Source organism: Neovison vison, chromosome 7 (assembly GCF_020171115.1).
Source record: "Neovison vison isolate M4711 chromosome 7, ASM_NN_V1, whole genome shotgun sequence".
Taxonomy (NCBI): Eukaryota; Metazoa; Chordata; class Mammalia; order Carnivora; family Mustelidae; genus Neogale; species Neogale vison.
This window is the reverse complement of record NC_058097.1, coordinates 108,855,517-108,873,675: the sequence shown is the minus strand read 5'-3', so window position 1 is coordinate 108,873,675 and position 18,159 is coordinate 108,855,517. Positions and strand designations below refer to the sequence as shown.

Here is an 18,159-nt window from a genome sequence, read left to right as displayed (position 1 = left end):
TCTCTCAGTAAATAAAATCTTTAGGGGCACCTAGGTGGCTCAGTCAGCTAACGCCTGCCTTTGGCTCCTGTCATGATCCCAGGGTCCTAGGATGGAGCCCAACATCGGGCTCCCTGCCCTGTGGGGGAGTCTGCTTCTCCAGCTTCTCCTTCTGCCTGCTGCTCTCCCTGCTGGCACTCTCTCTCTCTCTCTCTGACAAAGAAACAAATAAAAACTTTTAAAAAAAAAAAAAAACAAAATAATAAAATCTTAAAAAAAAAAAAAGTCTGGGAAGGGAAGGGCATTTCCCGACAATAGGGGGACATTCTCATTTTAAGAGAAGCTCTGAAAGGGGAGTAGAATGGGATGAGGAGAGGAGAGAGAGATAGAGCAACGCTATGAATGGGGTCTCAAGGTGACATTTCCGACCTGGGGGTCTTCTAGATTCACTCCACTTTCCTAGCCATGCGAGACAGACAGGCCTCCGGCTACAGTTACTGGACATGGCTCAGAGCAAGCAGTTCCCCTCCCCGTCCCCAGTGGCTTTGACAGCCATGGAGGCTTTATTAATAACATATAATTTGGCCTCTTGCAGACAGAAGGACCGTGAGTCACGCTGTGGGCATGTGCTCTGTCATCTGACCTCAAGATGGGGCTTTGGGTCCCATAGACCCATAGCATGGAGAACGACCCGCATCTTCCCTGTCCTCCAGCCCCTCGCACAGGCCCTGACACAGAGGGTGGCTACAGGGAAGGCAGTGATCTCTGAGTCCTGGGGGGGCTGGCCCTCAGGGAGAGGGGGCCCATTTCAAAGCATGCCAGGCCTGGGTATCTGTGCCACACCTCTGCGGGCCAATGGGACCAGTGGGAAGAAATCGCAGGGGGCTCCCACCAGCAGGAGCACAGTGTCTGAAGCACTTGTTCAAGTCACTTTCCCAAGCCTTGGTTTTCTTCTCTGTGGAAGGAGGAAATGATAATACTCATCCTAGCAACCTCTTGGGGTTATTGCCCGAATCCAAAGAGCTTTCCCTGCAAATGCAAGAGCCACTCTACAGATGTTCTCTGTGCCTGGATGGCCTTTGCTGGCTCCAGAAAGGCTGTTTGTCTCCTCTTGCTCCCAGGGGCACTTGTAGAAATGTGAATTTATAAATGTTTTACTCTTTTAGGAGTATTCATTTTGAAAGAGAAAGTAAAGAGGAAGAATCTTAAGAAAGATTATGTAACGGTGGGATTTTGTGCCCATGGCCTTTAAAAAGCCATCTGCAGGCATCACTGCAGAGACAGGGTGGCTCCCGGATCCCCCCAAAGGAGCTAGAGTTCCAGAAGTTACTACTCTGACTTCTTCCCACTAGCACCCTAAAGCCCTCATGAGAAAGCCCATCTCCAGGCAGACACCCCACCTGTAAAAGATGGGACCCTCATCTAGCCCAGGACACTTAGCTCTGCGTGCACTGCTAGTCACGTGGAGGCCACTTCCCCCCTTCAGTCTCCAAGCTTCCGGATCAGGAAGGAAGAGGGTGAGACAGTGTGCTACTGTTCCTTGGGTCATCTTGCCACCAGCCTTCAAGGACTTCTGGACAATTGCTTGCTCCAAACCTCAGACCACCAACCCATCTGCAGTCCTGGTGGCCAATGGCTTAGCCCTGCTAATGGTGACCCCGAGGGTGAGAGAAGAGAGGAAGAAAAAGAGAAAGCTGGGGTAAGCTCAGTGAGGTCCCTGCCATTCTCCTCCTAGAGCTTTGGCTCCAGGATCTTTCCTGGTTCTCACTGCCTTCCATGACCACTGACTATAACCCCCACTATGGGTACAACCAGGGCTCGGTGAATTCTGAAGAGAGAGACGTGTATCACTCCGCAAGAACAGACCCATGTGAAGATCGGATAGTCACACGCAGAAGAATGAAACTGGACCATTGCCTTATACCACACACAAAAATAAACTCAAAATGGCTGAAAGACCTAAATGTGAGACAATAATCCATCAAAATCCTAGAGGAGAGGGCGCTGGGGTGGCTCAGCGGATTAAGCCTCTGCCTTTGTCTCAGGTCATGATCTCAGGGTCCTGGGATCAAGCCCACATTGGGCTCCTCTCTCTCTGCCTGCCTCTCTGCCTACTTGTGATCCCTGTCAAACAAATAAATAAAATCTTTAAAAAAAAATCCCAGAGAAGAACACAGGCAGCAACCTCTTTGGACTTGGCACAGCAACTTCTTGCTAGACACTTCTCTAAAGGCAAGGGAAACAAAGGAAAAAAGGAACTATGGGACTTCATCAAGATAAAGCTTTTGCACAACAAAGGAAACAGTCAGTGAACCAAAAGACCACTGACAGAATGGGAGAAGATATTTGCAAATGTCTTAACAGATAAAGGGCTAGCATCCAAAATCTATAAAAAACTTAATCAAACTCAACACCCAAAGAATGAATAATCCAGTCAAGAAATGGGCAGATGTCATGAACAGACATTTCTCCAAAGAAGACATCTAAATGGCCAAGAGACACAGGAAAAAATGCTCCACATCACTCAGCATCAGGGAGATACAAATCAAAACTACAATAAGATACCACCTCACACCAGTTAGAATGGCTAAAATTGGCAAGTCAGGTAGCCTCAAATGTTGATGAGGATTCAGAGAAAGGGGAACCCTCCTACACTGTTGGTGGGAATGCAAGCTGGTGCAGCCACTCTGGAAAACAGTATGGAATTTCCTCAAAAAAGTTGAAAATAGAGCTACCCTATGACCCAGCAATTGCACTACTGGGTATTTACTCCAAAGATACAAAGGTAGTGACCCAAAGGGGCACATGCACCCCAATGTTTATAGCGGCAATGTCCACAATAGGGTCTTTCAAGCCAAACTATGGAAGGAGCCCAGATGTCCATCAACAGAAAAATGGAAAAAGAAGATGTGGTGTACACACACACACACACACACACACACACACATGCACGCACAGGACTATTTTGCAGTCATCAAAAAGAATGAGGGGGGAGGGCGCCTGGGTGGCTCAGTGGATTAAGCCGCTGCCTTCGGCTCAGGTCATGATCCCAGTGTCGTAGGATCGAGCCCCGCATCGGGCTCTCTGCTTGGCAGGGAGCCTGCTTCCCCTTCTCTCTCTGCCTGACTCTCTGCCTACTTGTGATCTCTCTCTCTGTCAAATAAATAAATAAAATCTTAAAAAAAAAAAAAGAATGAGGGGTGCCTGGGTGGCTCAGTGGGTTAAGCCTCTGCCTTCAGCTCAGGTCATGATCCCAGGGTCCTGGGATTGAGCCCCGCATCTGGCTCTCTGCTCAGCAGGGAGCCTGCTTCCTCCTCTCTGCCTGCCTCTCTGCCTATTTGTGATCTCTGTCTGTCAAATAAATAAATAAAATCTTTAAAGAACGAGATCTTGACGTTTGCAATGACATGGATGGAACTAGAAGGTATTATGCTAAGTGAAATACGTCAATCAGAGAAAGACAATTACCATATGATCTCACTGATACGCGGAATGTAAGAAACAAAACAGAGGACCATTAGGGAAGAGGACCATTAGGGAAAAAATGAAAAAAGACCAAACCAGAGAGGGAGACAAACCATAAGAGACTCTTAATCATAGGAAACAAACTGAGGGTTGCTGGAGGGGAAGGAGATGGGAGGAATGGGGTAAGTGGGTGATGGACATTAGGGAGGGCATGTGATGTAATGAGCCCTGGGTGTTATATATAACACTGGTAAGAGCATCTGGGGGGCTCAGTTGGTTAAGCATCTGTCTTTGGCTCAGGTCATGATCTCAGGGTCTGGGGAGCCTGCTTCTCCCTCTACTGCTGCCCCTGCTGTGTCAAATAAACAGATAAGATCTTTAAAAAAAAAAAAAAGGACTGATGAATCACACTCTGAAACCAATGATGCATTGTATGTTAATTGATTGAATTTAAATGAAAAATGTTTGAAAATGGGGCATCTGGGTGGCTCAGTGGGTTAAAGTCTCTGTCTTCAGCTGGGTCATGATCCCAGGGAGCCTGCTTCCTCCTCTCTTTCTGCCTGCCTCTCTGCCTACTTGGATCTCTGTCTGTCAAATAAAAAAATAAAATGAAAATGCTTAAAAATAATTAAAAATTTTAAAAAAGAAAAGAACATACTCATGCCACATACCCGGGGCACCCACGCAGCTTACAGATCCACCCTCGTCAGCGCCATTGGCCAATGCCAAGAATGAGGAGTCTGGAGGAAGGAACACCTGGTTACCAGGCCTGCTTTCACCCCTATTAGCTTAGTGTCCTTGGGCAAGTTACTTAACGCACGTCAATTTTCTCATCTAGAAAATGGATGGTTGGGCGCCTGGGTGGCTCAGTGGGTTAGGCCGCTGCCTTCGGCTCAGGTCATGATCTCAGGGTCCTGGGATCGAGGCCCGCATCGGGCTCTCTGCTCAGCGGGGAGCCTGCTTCCTCCTCTCTCTAGGCCTGCCTCTCTGCCTGCTTGTGATCTCGCTCTGTCAAATAAATAAATAAAATCTTTAAAAAAAAAAAAAAGAAAGAAAATGGATGGTCATGAGGGATAATGCAGAGTGGGTATGGGACTCCACTGAGATCATGCACACAAAGCATTTGCAACGTATAAAGCATAACACGAGTATTTCCTAGGATGTACACTCACTCGCTTGACATTTACTAACTTGCCACCCCCTGCCACAAACTCTCTATAGCTCACAGACTTCTCTCAAGTGCTCTGAAGACCCACCACAGACCACAGGGCCGGGAGCCCAAGCCGGACCCATTCACGCACTGCATACTGTATAAATATAGGTTTTATTAATAATGGGCAAAGTCCCACAAATACAAGTGGCATCTCTGGGCGGTGGGGAGAATCTGTGGCAGGGTAAGAGAAGGGAGAGTGCAGTGGGAGAGCCCTGGGGAAGGGGAGATCAGAAGTGGCGTGAGTCTGGACCTACCACAAAAGCCAGACATGCTCTGTGTCTGTCGCTCTGGTGCCCCGGGGCCACCTCGGCTGATGGGAAGGTAGGGAGGGTGTGCACAGACCCAGGCAGGTGCTCGGATGACCAGCAGGCGGCTGGGGAAGAGGCGGGGGAGTGAGAATGCCAGCCTGATGCACAGAGGAAGGGCCACAGGGTGGCAGTGGCCAAGGCCAACTTTTGCCCATGCTTGTGCTTGTGTTGGCTGCTGAGCTCCAGGGAGCTAGTGCCCTGTGCCATCCCTGACTTGGAGGGGAAAGAAGACTCGGGGGGCAGACTCCCCGGGTCCCAGGACACCCTGGGCGGCACAAGCCTCATCCATGCCGTCAAAGCTGCATCCCCAGAGGAGGTGGGCACTGCCCTTCCTATGGCACCCACCGCCGCGACCGCCGCCACCTCCACCATGCCACCATCACTCCTCCTCGGAGCCATACGGGACAGCGTGTGTGTCGGGCTGAGATTGCCTGTTCGCATGTATGTGCCTGTAACTCTGGGGAGGGGAGGGAGTGTCGCAGGACTGGGCAGGAGAAGCAAGAAGGAGGCTTGGTCTTCTCCTGCTCACGCCCCAGAATAAAGTGCATTCTCCGGTTCCAGTGGCAGGTGGGAGAGAAACACAGACATTATTGCAGCAGTGCCACCAGACCCTACCCCCCACCAAAGGGGACAGGGAAGGGGACGGGGCATCCCAGGCCCCCAGGCCTCTCCAATCCCCAGGATTGGGAGGAATGACCCAGACAGAAAACCCAGCTTCTGTTCCAGCAGATTGCCCAAATCAGACAGGTCTAGGGGTGGGGAGAAGGTGAGGAGGAGGAAGAGACTTCCAGAGCCTTCCCTGCTCCATTCCAATGTCCAAATGGGATGTCCAGGGGACCCCACCAGGGCCCAGCCCTGGAACCCGAACCTTAGATCAGCCCAGTTTACAAACACTTGTGTGTTGGGGACCCCCAGAGGGGGCCACTTTGGTCAGTTGTAAATGGGGGGCCCTGGAGAACCTGGGGCTCCCAAGCAGACAGCAGAGACAGGGGACGAGGTGGGGGAAGGAGGGTGGCAGCCTCCTAGTGGTCTTTGCATGCAGATGTTGGAGAGAGAAGGGAGGAGACTATAAATTGCATCAACTGGGAAGACTCCTGGACACGGTGGGGAGGGCTGGAGCCCCCCGTGGCCACGACCATGGCCACGGTGGGAGCGCAGTCCAGCAGCCAACCCGGGGAGGAGCTGAGAGAGGAGAACGTGGCTGCACCAGCAACCCGTGCCAAAGTCTACAAGGTTAAAACAGTCCCAGAGGGCTGGGGCTGGGGGCTTCCGCTGCGGGGGCTGGGGCGCAGGCCAGGGCGAGGCTCTATCTCTCTGACTTGACCCGGTAACGGAGCACAAGGTATGCCAGCAGCCGCAAGGCCAGGAAGAAGATGCCCAAGACCAGGAAGTCCAGGTAGAGCTTGGCATCCTCCACATCCAGCGCTCGGAGTATACTCTGCGGGTTCTGGAAAGGGCAGTGTTCCTCCAAGCAGGTCAGATCGCCTCGATCCATGCCATAGATGGTCAGAATCACACCCTCAAAGCCATACCTGTGCACGCGGGGACATCAGAGCTGGATACAGAGCATAGGGTCCCTGTTCCCTGGGCAGACTGCCGGGACCCAGCAGTCACTCTGTCCTCCCTGGAGCCTGGGCTCCTGCAGGGAGGAGCAGGGATGCACGGTGCAGGCCGCGGCACTGACCTGACGTAGGAGAGGTAGGAGCTCCACTGCAGGTAAGTGGGGATGGTCTTGAAGCTGACAAAGAAACCGGAGAACAAGAGGACAGGGATGGCGGTAACTGGGCCCACAAAGGTGGCCACCTGGATGGGAAGGAAGGGGACCAGGCCATCACAGGTGTGACCGGGACAGGGGTGGCCCTGTGGTTTCCCAGATATCCCTTCCACTCCTGATGTCAGCCTCTGCTTCCTCCCACCAAACCCCATCCCCTCCCCGGATCCCCAAGGGCCAGCCCTCCCACCTGGAGGGAATTGGAGGCAGCTCCAATCAGCAGCCCCAAAGACTGGGCCACCAAGGCCGTGGCCGCAGCCAGGGCGGAGAACAGCAGGAAGCGGCTGGTTTCGGCTGGCTGGCCTGTCATCCAGTAGATGATGCTGCAGTATACCACCGGGCACACCACCTGGGGAGTGGGCATGGGCCTGAGCAGGGGCACGAGCCAGGGCCACAGAGGCCAAGGCCCTCCACGCCACCTGGGCGGAAACCCACGGAGCACTAGCTCTTCCTAGAGCGTCCACACTTGGTCCCGCTGCCCCCACGCTTGGTGTGTGCTGGCCCCCCGGGCTGGTGCCTGTCCCCTTGTTTCCTCCAGTGACACCATTTCCACTGGACCCCTTCTGACCAGTTCAGGCATGGTGACATCTCCATATCTGAGCTCCTAAACTGGACCAGCTGGGTCTTTACACTGCTGATTCATTAACTCTGCATGTGAGCACATGTCATCCCCCTCTGAGCGGTCAAGTCCAGGGGGCCGGCGACCAAGCCTAGCGCGGACCATTGTGCAGGCTGTTCCCTGCACTAGGCACCCAACCAAGAGGCCACCAGACGCTGAGGTCCTGCTATGCTCTTCTCGGGAGGCCATGCACCTTGCACAGCACGGTGCGGCACCCGCCCAGCTTTTTCTCATTTGCACACAGCTGCCCTACAGATTACTGGTGGCCTCAGAGTGTGGATGGGGTGGTGGGGAGGGAAGGCTAGTGCAACAAAACCAACCCAAACCAGCTAACGCTTATCAGGCACTTTCGCACTTCCCAAGCGTTAGCCAAAGTCCTTCACGTGTATCAACTCATTGACTTCTCCCAAACAATCCCGAGCTGGATATTCTCATGATCCCTCTTGATAGATGGGGATGCAGAAGCAGTGAGAGGCAGGCAGCTGCTCCGTGTCTTGCGGCTAACAAGTGGCGGTAAGGCTTCAGCACCCGCACTAGCTGCCCTCCACTGCCTCCAATAAGATCCAAAGACCCAGGGCGCCTGGGTGGCTCAGTGGGTTAAGCCTCTGCTTGTGGCTTGGGTCATAATCTCAGGATCCTTGGATTGAGCCCCACATCGGGCTCTCTGCTTGACAGGGAGCCTGCTTCCCTTTCTCTCTGCCTACCCCTCTGCCTACTTGCGATCTCTCTCTCTCTGTCAAATAAATAAATAAATAATCTTAAAAAAAAAAAAAAAGATTCACAGATGCATTCATAGGGCTATTATTTTCATCACTGTCTGTCTGTCATTGGTTGTTCCCATGAGAACATCAGTTCTGCAAGGTCAAGATCTCATCTGTCTTATTCATTGCCTGATCTCCATGCCCGGCACAGAGCCTGGTACACGGTAGGCACTCCCCGCCTATTTGTTAAGTGAGGGGAAGGAAAAAAGAGGACGGCAGGTGACAAGGTTGAAGGAGGCAAGCAAGGTAGGATGGGAGAAACCAGAGGGGAGGGAGGAAGAGGCTTACCTGAAAGGGCACATCGGCCATGGTCTTGGCCAGGTAGTACGCTTTGAGGCTGTACCAATAGTTGAGATGCTCCCTCATGAAGACCGCCATCTCTAAGGGGACTGAGGACACAAGCAGGTGAGGCGCTGCTGTCTGAGCCCCTGACCCTGACCCCCAGTACCCACCCCCCAGCCCCCCCACCCCCGCCCAGGGCGGCTCAGCTCACAGGTGAGCACGGTTGGCATAAGGGCGGCAAACATGAGGAAGAGCATGGAGAAGAAGAGGCAGCCGGTGTTGTTGAAGACCTTGCTGGCATCGTTACCAATGTGCAGGTAAAGGAGACCGATGAGCACGCCGATGACCACGTGGGACACAAACCTCAGGTGGGTGAGGACCTGGGTGAGGAGAGGGGATGGGCCACAGGCCAGGGATGGGCAGACCAACTGGGGTAGGAACTCAGAGCCGCCCTCACAGACACACAGACCCATGGGTGCCTTGGGAGACGGCTGGCTGGTGGGCGTGCGGGGCCTTCCCATCCCAGCTGCTGAGATCCTATGCCCCCCATAAGCCAGGCAGGCCTGTACCGGCCTCCTCTCCCACAACATGATGCCTCACCGTGTCCCTGAGGATGGACAAGAAGGTCCTCTTGAAGAGGATGCAGAACTGTGTGAGGGTGCTGGTGGCAAAGGTGTGGCTTTCAATGGGGTCCACTTCCTGGGGAGAGGACACTGGGTCAGGCGAGCCTACCCCGCCCACCCACTGCACACCCAGCTTGGTAATGGAAAGCCCTCGAGCCCTTCCCCAGGCCAGGGCTCCTCCCGGCCCTTCCTGGATGGGAGACTCTCTACCACTGAGGTGCGTGCCTGGAAGCTGGCCTCAGAGTCACCCATTAGAGCGAGATTCGGTGAGAGACGTAGGGAGCGAGTAAAAACTTGAGGGAGAGGAGAGCGCAAGGACGTCGAGGACACTGTGGGGGCTAAGAGTAGGCCGGTCACTCCTCTTCTTGCCTTCACTCCCTCAAGAAACATTTACCGAAGGCCACAGTGCCATTCTGCCCCCTGTGCCACAATCGTATTAAACAATGATCATAATGGCGGCAACAACTACAGCCAGCCTCCTGGGTTTTTTGAAGCTGGCATCCAGCTTGTCAGTTCAGATGAAAGAATGAACACTGGAGGTCACAGGGCCCCTGGGCGCAGCTGGACAGACCAAGGGACCTGTAGGAACACGACCCCACTAGCCACTGCGTCCAAGTGGCTCATCAGCACTACCCAAAAGTCATGATCGCCAGATGGACCAAATGAAACCCTGAGCATAAAGAATAAGAGTATTTTTCAGGAGACAAGACTCTTGAGATGGAAAAAACCTCTGGGGACCAGATGAAATAGTACCGAGCGCCTGCTGGTATGACCTCAGGGGTCTCTGGTCAATGACAACCATCTTCTCAAGAGACCTCTGCCCCAAGTCATGGCCTGAAAAACCCTTGCTTGTGAGCCACTGGGGAGTGTGGGACTTGGGAGCGTTATCTCCCCATTCTCCGGGTGGCCCTACACCAGGAACTCGCCTATGTTCCTTCACTGCACAAACCCGCTGTCTGTTTGTACTGGCTTGTTGCACGAGCTCTCCTTCAGTTCGGGGACGTTTTCCAGGGTCGTGGTATCTCATTTAGGAACGAGAACCGGCACCAAACCAATATCCACTGTACCAGCCCCGGTGCAGAGATTTACGTGATGATCTGGTTAGTTCTCCCAATAACATCAGAGCTCAGCGTCATCACCTCCGGCCTGGAGATGACAGCAAGACCCATGAGCCACGAGGCAAGAGACGCAGCATTGGGTCTGCTTACCAGGTGGCCCTGTGTCGGCACTGAGGACAACACACTACAGATGCTTAGTGAGAATTTGCTGAACATGTAAATGAACGGAGGTTGAGCAACGTGCCCAAGGTCACACTGCAGTTCACAGTAGGTCTAGTCCAAGTTCTGAGTTCTTCCTAGTCCCTAATGGCTGTGATGCCTCTGGGGGACAGCCTCTTAAGCAGGGCCATCATCCAGGGTCCCACCTGCCCGCCTACTTTTCCCTCTCTGCCCTCTCCAGCCCTACTCACCTGAGGACAAGGGGGGCACGGGGTGGGGACCTCGTTCTTCTCAGGGCTGCTCTTCTTCTCGGCCATGGCACAGAGCCCATTCTGCACAGCCCTGAACAGCATGGGGTTCAGGTCTCCATACTCTCCAGAGGCCACCTCGATGACTGGGAGACAAGGAGCGGAGTCTGTGTGGCTAAATCACTCCTTGGTTCCCGAGGGCAAGCCAGCCCCTCCATGAGTATGTGGGGAAGGTAGGGGACAGTGAGACCTCCCCAAGGAGACCTAGGCATGGGAGCCGACACTCCCGAGTTGGCCCATCACCACAGCCCAGCCCCCCTGCCCTGCCACTCACTGAAGTCAGCCGGGTTGTGGTAGGTGGGGCAGTGTAAGCCAAGCCCCTTCAGGTAGGGGATCAGGTTGGTGACCACACCTTTGAAGATGCACTGACCCTGGCTCAGGATGTAGAGCTGAGGTGGAAAGGGAGGGGTGAGGACAGCACCACCAGTGGACTAGGTGGGCCCCACCAGCCCCTCCCCCGATGTCCCTCCCTCTCCCCGTCATAGGCCAGTGCCCTGGGAAGCCCAGAGCCACTCACCTTGTCAAACATCTCAAAGAGCTTGGCACTGGGCTGGTGGATGGTGCAGATCACTGTGCGGCCCCCCTGGGCCAGGGACTTCATGAGGGACACCACTTGGAAACAGGACGCGCTGTCCAGACCACTGTCCAGAGAAAGGCGGTGGAGGGGGGGTAGGCGGTGAGGTGGGCAGTGCCAAGAGAAGGGAGTGCTTGAGGTGGGGCAGCTGCTCTGAAGGGGCTGGAGCTGGCAGGAAGTGAGTCCCTCTGGCTACCTGACAGCCTGTCCACACTACATGGTGCCAGCCTTTGGAGGTACCAAGAAGCCCAAGCACCATTCCACTTAACAAACAAATATCGAATGAGAACCTGTTGAATGGCCAGCACTGGGATGACCATGATGGATGGCTATGACATAGACTCTGGTCTGGAGGGAGAGAGAGAAGCGCAGAGATCACTCGAGATGATGTGGAACGTGCTGTAGAAACATGGGGCGGCGGGGGGCAGGGGGGCTTCAGCTCTGCGGCACGGGGCTTGGGGGTAGTCAGAGAAGTTTCCTGAGCGCATGTGAAAGAGGAAGGAGTTGAGGCAGCTGAAGGTGGAAGGGCAGGCGTGGTGGCGAAGGGCAGTCCAGACAGAAGACACAACATGTGCAAAGCTTAGAGGCATGAAACACATGGCTGGCCCAGGGAATTATAAGCAATTCGGTGTTATTAGAGCATAAAATACAAGCCAGCATGAAGCAAGATGTGAGGCTGGGGAAGTAGGTTCAGGCCAGGACCTCTAAGTCTTCTGACTTTGTTCTGAGGGCAAATGGGAAACGCTGTGTGTTTTTAAGGGGGGGGGGTAGGGAGTATTGCCAGACTTGTCTCTTAGAGAGCTCTCCCTGGCTACAGCTCGGAGGGAGGACTGGCTGAGAGAGACTGAAGACGAGGGGGTAGGAGTCTATGGCAGAAATGCAGGCGAGAGCTGATGAGGTCCAGAACTTAAGCCCGGGCACTCGGGATGGGGGTGGGGCGAATCTGAGAGACAGAGGAAGGAGGTAGAGTCAGCAGGACTTAATGACGGATTGGCTGTGGGGAAGAGAGGGAGAGGGAGGCATCCATCAAGGAGGACATAGGATTTCTGCCTGTGTGAAGGATGGGGCTGCTACGGCAACGGGATTGGCAGGAACAAATGAGGAGAAGCCCTTATCTTAGCTCCGGGAGGCTGCTGTGCACGGACTCTGGTCTCCAGCCGTGGAGAAGATGTAGCCCTCCTGCCCTGGCTGAGGGGGCAAGGGGAGGCGGCATGCTGGTGGGAGAGGAGGGGAGAACTACCTGGTGGGCTCATCAAAGAACATGACAGGCGGATTGTTGACCAGCTCCAGGGCGATGGCCAGGCGCTTCCTCTGCCCCCCGGAGAGCAGAGCTGTCCTCGTGTGGGAGCAGGACATCAGGCCCAGTGCTGTCAGGATCTCCGTCACCTGGCCCGGCCCCCCACCCACCCCAGGTCAGCTTCAGAATCTCCGCTCCTCCCCACCCCCACACCACCCCAATTTAAAGAAGCATTTCCTTAAGCCCACTTGGCCTCCAATGTCCCAGCCTGGGATCCAGTCTCCCGCCCCCTGCCCCCCCGCAAACTCAAGGCTCTAGAACTCTAGAAGCACAAAAAGGGCAGCTGTCCTGTCCTCACCCCCTTCTCTTCCCCACTCACCAGTTCCTTCTTCACCTCTTGCTTCTCACTCAGCTTCAGGTTAGCAGAGACCTGAGGCCCAGAGAGTAGGCAGGTCAGGTACGTGTGGGAGGAGGGCCCCGCCTTGTCCCCTTAGCTACCAACCGAGGAGGATGGGCACGGCAGGATGGGGACGGCAGGCAGAAGCGCAGGCAGAAGCAGGGGCTGGGAGAGGGAGTGGGCCCGCCAGCCCTCACCATCATGGCTTCCAGCACTGTGAGGTGAGGCAGCAGCATGTCGTCCTGCATGATGTAACACGACATCTTGCGGAAGGTCCTCAGCTCCCGAGGCCTCCCATTGACCAGGATCTGCCCCTTCATTCCAGACTCCCTGCAGGCACATGGGTCGAAGATGGGCAGCGAGGGTCAAGGCCACCTCAGAATACCTTCTGAGCTCCCCGGGGGATCCTTCTTCCTGGCTCCTGCCCCCATTCCACCCCGCCCTCGTCCTCACCTGTACCCTGCCAAGATGTTCATGAACGTGGACTTGCCGGCGCCGGAGGGGCCCATGATACCAATCAGCTCCCGGCGGCAGAATTTACCCGACAGGCACTTGAGGAGGGTCTTATAACCTGCAGCGAGGGAGGAAGGAGCTTGTGATCAGGGTTACAGTGAATAGAGGCAACAGAAACTCTGAGGAATGGCCCTAGTGAATGAGGCAATTCCCTCCCAGGTGGGGAGTGGCGATTGATGACGATGGAGAAACACCTTCTGAGCGGCACCGAGATTCACACCATCTCCACCTGTCCCCCTAGAAGGGCCAGGTCCCAACATCAATGTACCAGAGGCCAAGAACACTCTCCTGTAGGCGAGGAGAAGCCCGCTACACATGTGGATGGGCATGGAGAGGGCATCAAGTTTATAGATGACTCTGCTCCTCCTCTATAAATGCAGTCACTCTCACTCCCTCCAGGAAGACTTTGCCAACCATTGACCTGAGCAAAGTGGTTAAATGTCCCCTGTGTTTGCACAGCCCCTGCACACACCAGCATGCTTGCTAGTTGCTGTGCCCGTCCCTCACCCCTGTCCCCCAGCCTCTTAGTATGTGAGCTGCTTGGGGCTAGAACCCGTGTCCTAGTCATTGTTGTGACCTCAGCAGACTATCTGGCATGTACTAGAGGCTCACCATGGGTTCTAGGAGAACGGGTTCTCAGAACATTTGTTTCATTCTGAAAAAGCCTTCTTCTTTGTGCTCTCTTGGCCCAGGAGACTCGGCTCCACAGCCCCCAATATGGCCCAGTAAAAATCTCATGATTCATTCACTCCTTGGGGGAGGCAGTATAGGCATTAAGAGCACTGATTTGGAGTCAGGTGGATCGAGGTTCAAATTCTTGCCCCACACTTACCAGCTGTGGGACCTCAGGCAAGTTGCTTAACCTCTCTGAGCTCCAGGTCCCTCATCTGTAAAATGAGGATGACAGTACCTATCTCATAGGGTTGCTATAGAGATGCAATGAGATAATATATGTAAAGCATATGACACAGTGCTTGGCACATGTGACATTTTATTATTAATTATTATTATTAATTAAGGTGGCATTTTATTATTAATTCTATTTGACAAACGCTTATTGATATCTACTACATCCAAGCTCTGTCCCACACACTGGACAAAAAAAGGAAGAAGACACATTTCCTGCATTCAAGAAAGTCATGGTCTAGGTAAAAAATATGGGAAACATCTATGGATCTGAGGAGAGATAAAATAAGGTTAAAACAGAAGCACAAATAATGTACAATGAGAATAAAGAAAACAGAATTGAAGAGGGTGGAGGGACAAGGGAAAAATGAGGAATGGCTTCATGGAAGAAGTGGCATTTGAGGAAAGTCTTGAAGGATGAGCAGCAATCAAAAATGGAGAGGGAAGTCAAGGCTCTCCAGTCCTTGGGAGGGAGAGCTCTGCTACATGAGAGCATATCTAGAAGCGGAGGTCAGAGACTACATGGCGTCGCCTGGAGAAACAAGGTGGTAGAGAGGAAGAAGGGAGCCCACCAGGCAAGCCTTGCCTACTATGCTTACAGATCTCCCTTGGTGAGGCAGGAACACCAAGCTCTACTGGAGGTTTTGCTCGCTACCATCGTCTTCCGCCCCCCCCCCCACAGAGCTCAGTGTCCTCTCCCCTCTACCTGCTTAGCAGAGACAGTGAAGGGATGTGACTTTCACCCTCCCTCCGCAGCAGCCGGCTGTCCCTCTGGACACATCCATTCAGCAGGAGACTCAGTTGCTGTCCACTGTGGGGTCCCCATCACACTGGCGGCCCGGATGGTGCTTTAAGGTTTACAAACTCATTACTTCCACTGCTGCTATAGCAACACAGAGGAGCCAGCTGGGGCCCCGGGACATCCAGTGACTCACCCAAGGTCACACAGCAAGTTCTTCCCTGGGGGAGGGGAAGTCATAGGCTCCATCCCTCTGCCTCAGGGATTATCACCACCAATCAGAGAGACGTGTGGTTGTGCACTCCAGCAAACACCTTTCAGAGCCACTGACAGGAAGTGATTTTTTTGGCAGGAGAGGAAATAGGCGACAAGGAACCTTCCCTTCATTTAATCAGCCAAGCACCAGATTGAACACTGATGCCTAATACATGTATCATCTTACACTTGCCTCTCACCAAGCATTTTCACAGATAATGTCTCAGCTAAGCTTCACAACACGCCTGTGCGGGGACGATTCTTATCGTCCCTGTTTACAGATGAAGAAAGTGAGTCCAAGAGAGGCCCAACGTCATCCAGTGGACAAGCGGCTAGGAACCCAGTCTTCGAACACCTGCTGGTCCCCAGCTGCTCGTCACGGGAAGGACCTGTCAGCCCTTCCAGGTAAAAACACACCAGAGCTCTGGTCCCGTCTCTGTCAGTAACTCTTGCAGTTTTGTCAAGTCACCTAATCTTTGAGGATCTCCGTTTCCTCATCTATAAAATAAGGACAGTCAGATCTCCTCCCAAGGCATAATAGGGCTATTGTGACTATTGAGTGAGACGTTTAATAGTAACTAATGGGAAAGTGTTTTGAAAAACAAGAAACATCATGTATAATTAGGGGAGACCGGTGGCAAGTCCTTACCTGGGCAAGGCAGACCCCACCCTCTCTCCACATCCCTCGCTCTTCCTCTCTGCCTACCTCTAATGGCTTTCCGTCCTTCAGGCAAGGGGAGAGGGACTCCAGTGAAAAGACAAGTCAAAGAGATAAGGACAGTGGGCTAGGAAAGGGCAAGGGACAGAAGAGATAGCAAAATGGACAGTAGAGAGCAGGCGGCTGGCAAGGTAGAAGGAGGGAAGCATCCAGTCAGGGACGCCAATCTGGCTGGGGGGTTGAAAGCAACCAACCAGTCCCTCTAGATACATTTCTTTCTTAGCTCCTTAAAACTTATCTCCTCGGGCGCCTGGGTGGCTCAGTGGTTTGAGCCTCTGCCGTCGGCTCAGGTCATGATCTCAGGGTCCTGGGATCGAGCCCCACATGGGGCTCTCTGCTCTGTGGGGAGCCTGCTTCCTCCTCTCTCTGCCTGCCTCTCTGCCTACTTGTGATCTCTCTCTCTGTCAAACAAATAAATAAAATCTTTAAAAAATAACTTATCTACTTAAAACTGAGGAAAAACAGGGCTGTAAGAAATATGGCCACCTCTTCATTTGCCCAGAGCTGATCTCAGGGTCCAGAGGCCGCTCTGGGACAGGGCCCCCGGCAGGGGACCCAGAGGCCTCAATTGCCATTGGCTCAGGCCCTGTGACCTTTTGGGCACTCGTGAGAGAGTGAGGGTGGGGAATGCAGAGATAGCTCCTGCTCAGCCTTGCTCAGAAGCACCCCAAACTTATTTCTCAAATCTCAGAGAACAATGACCCAGCTCCACCCCTGACCCACACCCAGTTCTGGGAAAAACAAAAAACAAAACCAAAAAACCTCTCAACTTCTCTATTCCCAGCTCAAGCTGCCCAGGGCAGGAGGAGGCAAGGACTCCAGGGTCTGGTGAAGGTTCCAAGGACCTCAGAAAGCTCCAAGACCCTGGACCTTACCCACCTGCGCTGATGAGAGAAAAGAGGAGGAGATAGGAATGCAGCACCAGGGATGTTAAGAAGGAAAGAACAATCCACAGAGAGCTGGCAAACCTGGCTTCTGGTCCCAGCTCTGCCACTAATTTGCTGTGTGGCCCTGTCAGGTGACTCAAGTTTCCTGGACCTCAGTTTCCTTACTCGTACCATGGGGATGTCACCCAGCCTGCTAAACCTTCACCCTCCCTGCCTCGGAGGACTTCAGCAAGAATGAAGTAAGATGACAGGAATGAGAACATCTTTTAAAATTAGCAGTGTCGGGGCGCCTGGGTGGCTCAGTTGTTGGGCATCTGCCTTTGGCTCCAGTCATGGTCCTGGGGTCCTGGGATCCAGCCCCACATCAGGCTCCCTGCTCAATGGGAGGCCTGCTTCTCCCTCTTCCATTCTCTCTGCTTGTAGTTGCTCTCCTGCTCTCTCTCTTTCTCTGTGTCAAATAAATAAATAAAATCTTAAAAAATAAAATTAGCAGTGTCTATAGGTATAAGAATACTGCTAAGCCCTGAGGAAGGCTGAAACACAGCCTGGGACTTTCTCGTGCCAGGCCTCAAAGGCAGGAATTCTACCTAAAATAAAAGAAACTTCTCCAGGACAACTTAGGGACTAGAGGTTGTAGTGTCATCTTGAAGGAGGAAAACTTCAATGGACAGCTGAACCTAGTGTCCCTCCTCAGAGCTCACAGGTGCAGGGGACAGGGGAGGCGGGAGGAGTGGGGGTGTAGCACAGACCTGGCCGGTCAGCTGCGTGCATAGCTCGCGGTGGGCTGAGATTTCAGCCACACAGAGCCTCCTGGGGTGGAACTCGGGCAACAGGGGACACCCAGACCTCCAGCTTTCTAAGAGACAACTCCTGGGGTCTCCACAACTCCCCACTAGGCTGCTGCTCCCTTACCCCGTTTGCGCCAGCAGGGCCCTTCCCGCACGGAATAGGACAGCTCCACGAATTCGATGTCCACCGCTGAACGCTTGGGTAGGTGGGAGAAGCGTTGAGCTTCGGTGATGTGGTTCTCCACCTTCTTCAGGTGTGTGGTCAGCATTGGGGGCTCCGCCCCGTCCTCCAGCGCCACAGCCATGGCCACGGCCCCGGGTCCCAGTCCACAGCCCACGGCCTCCAGCGCCTTCTCCGCCATCACGCTGCCGGCCTGCAGGGAGAGGGCCTGCTCAGTTCGGGGCAGACCCCCAAGCCCTGGCTCAAAGCCTCCTTGTTTTCTAATGCTCCCCACCCCCACTGCCCGCCTCCTTCTCAGGGCAGACCCGCTACTGGGAGCACCCCACTTCCCACCGCCAGAGCATCTGCCCACTCCTGCCCCCCACTCCCGTCGTAGCTACGCTCAGTCTCGACCTCTCCTCGGTCCAAGCAGCCCCAG

At 53.8% G+C, this 18,159-nt stretch overlaps 1 protein-coding gene across 1 annotated transcript; it reads right to left on the bottom strand.

Moving 5' to 3' along the window:
* Window positions 1-4,749: 4,749 nt before the first annotated feature.
* On the bottom strand, window positions 4,750-17,922 carry ABCG4 (ATP binding cassette subfamily G member 4). Its single transcript, XM_044260633.1, has 14 exons — window positions 17,685-17,922; window positions 13,208-13,325; window positions 12,952-13,084; window positions 12,737-12,787; window positions 12,361-12,506; window positions 11,064-11,187; window positions 10,821-10,935; window positions 10,490-10,632; window positions 8,999-9,097; window positions 8,610-8,778; window positions 8,405-8,505; window positions 6,927-7,085; window positions 6,650-6,768; window positions 4,750-6,497 (listed from the first exon to the last, which is right to left on the bottom strand). The coding sequence occupies exons 1-14, from the start codon at window positions 17,920-17,922 to the stop codon at window positions 6,272-6,274; spliced, it is 1,941 nt and encodes a 646-aa protein (XP_044116568.1). The 3' UTR covers window positions 4,750-6,271.
* Window positions 17,923-18,159: the final 237 nt, after the last annotated feature.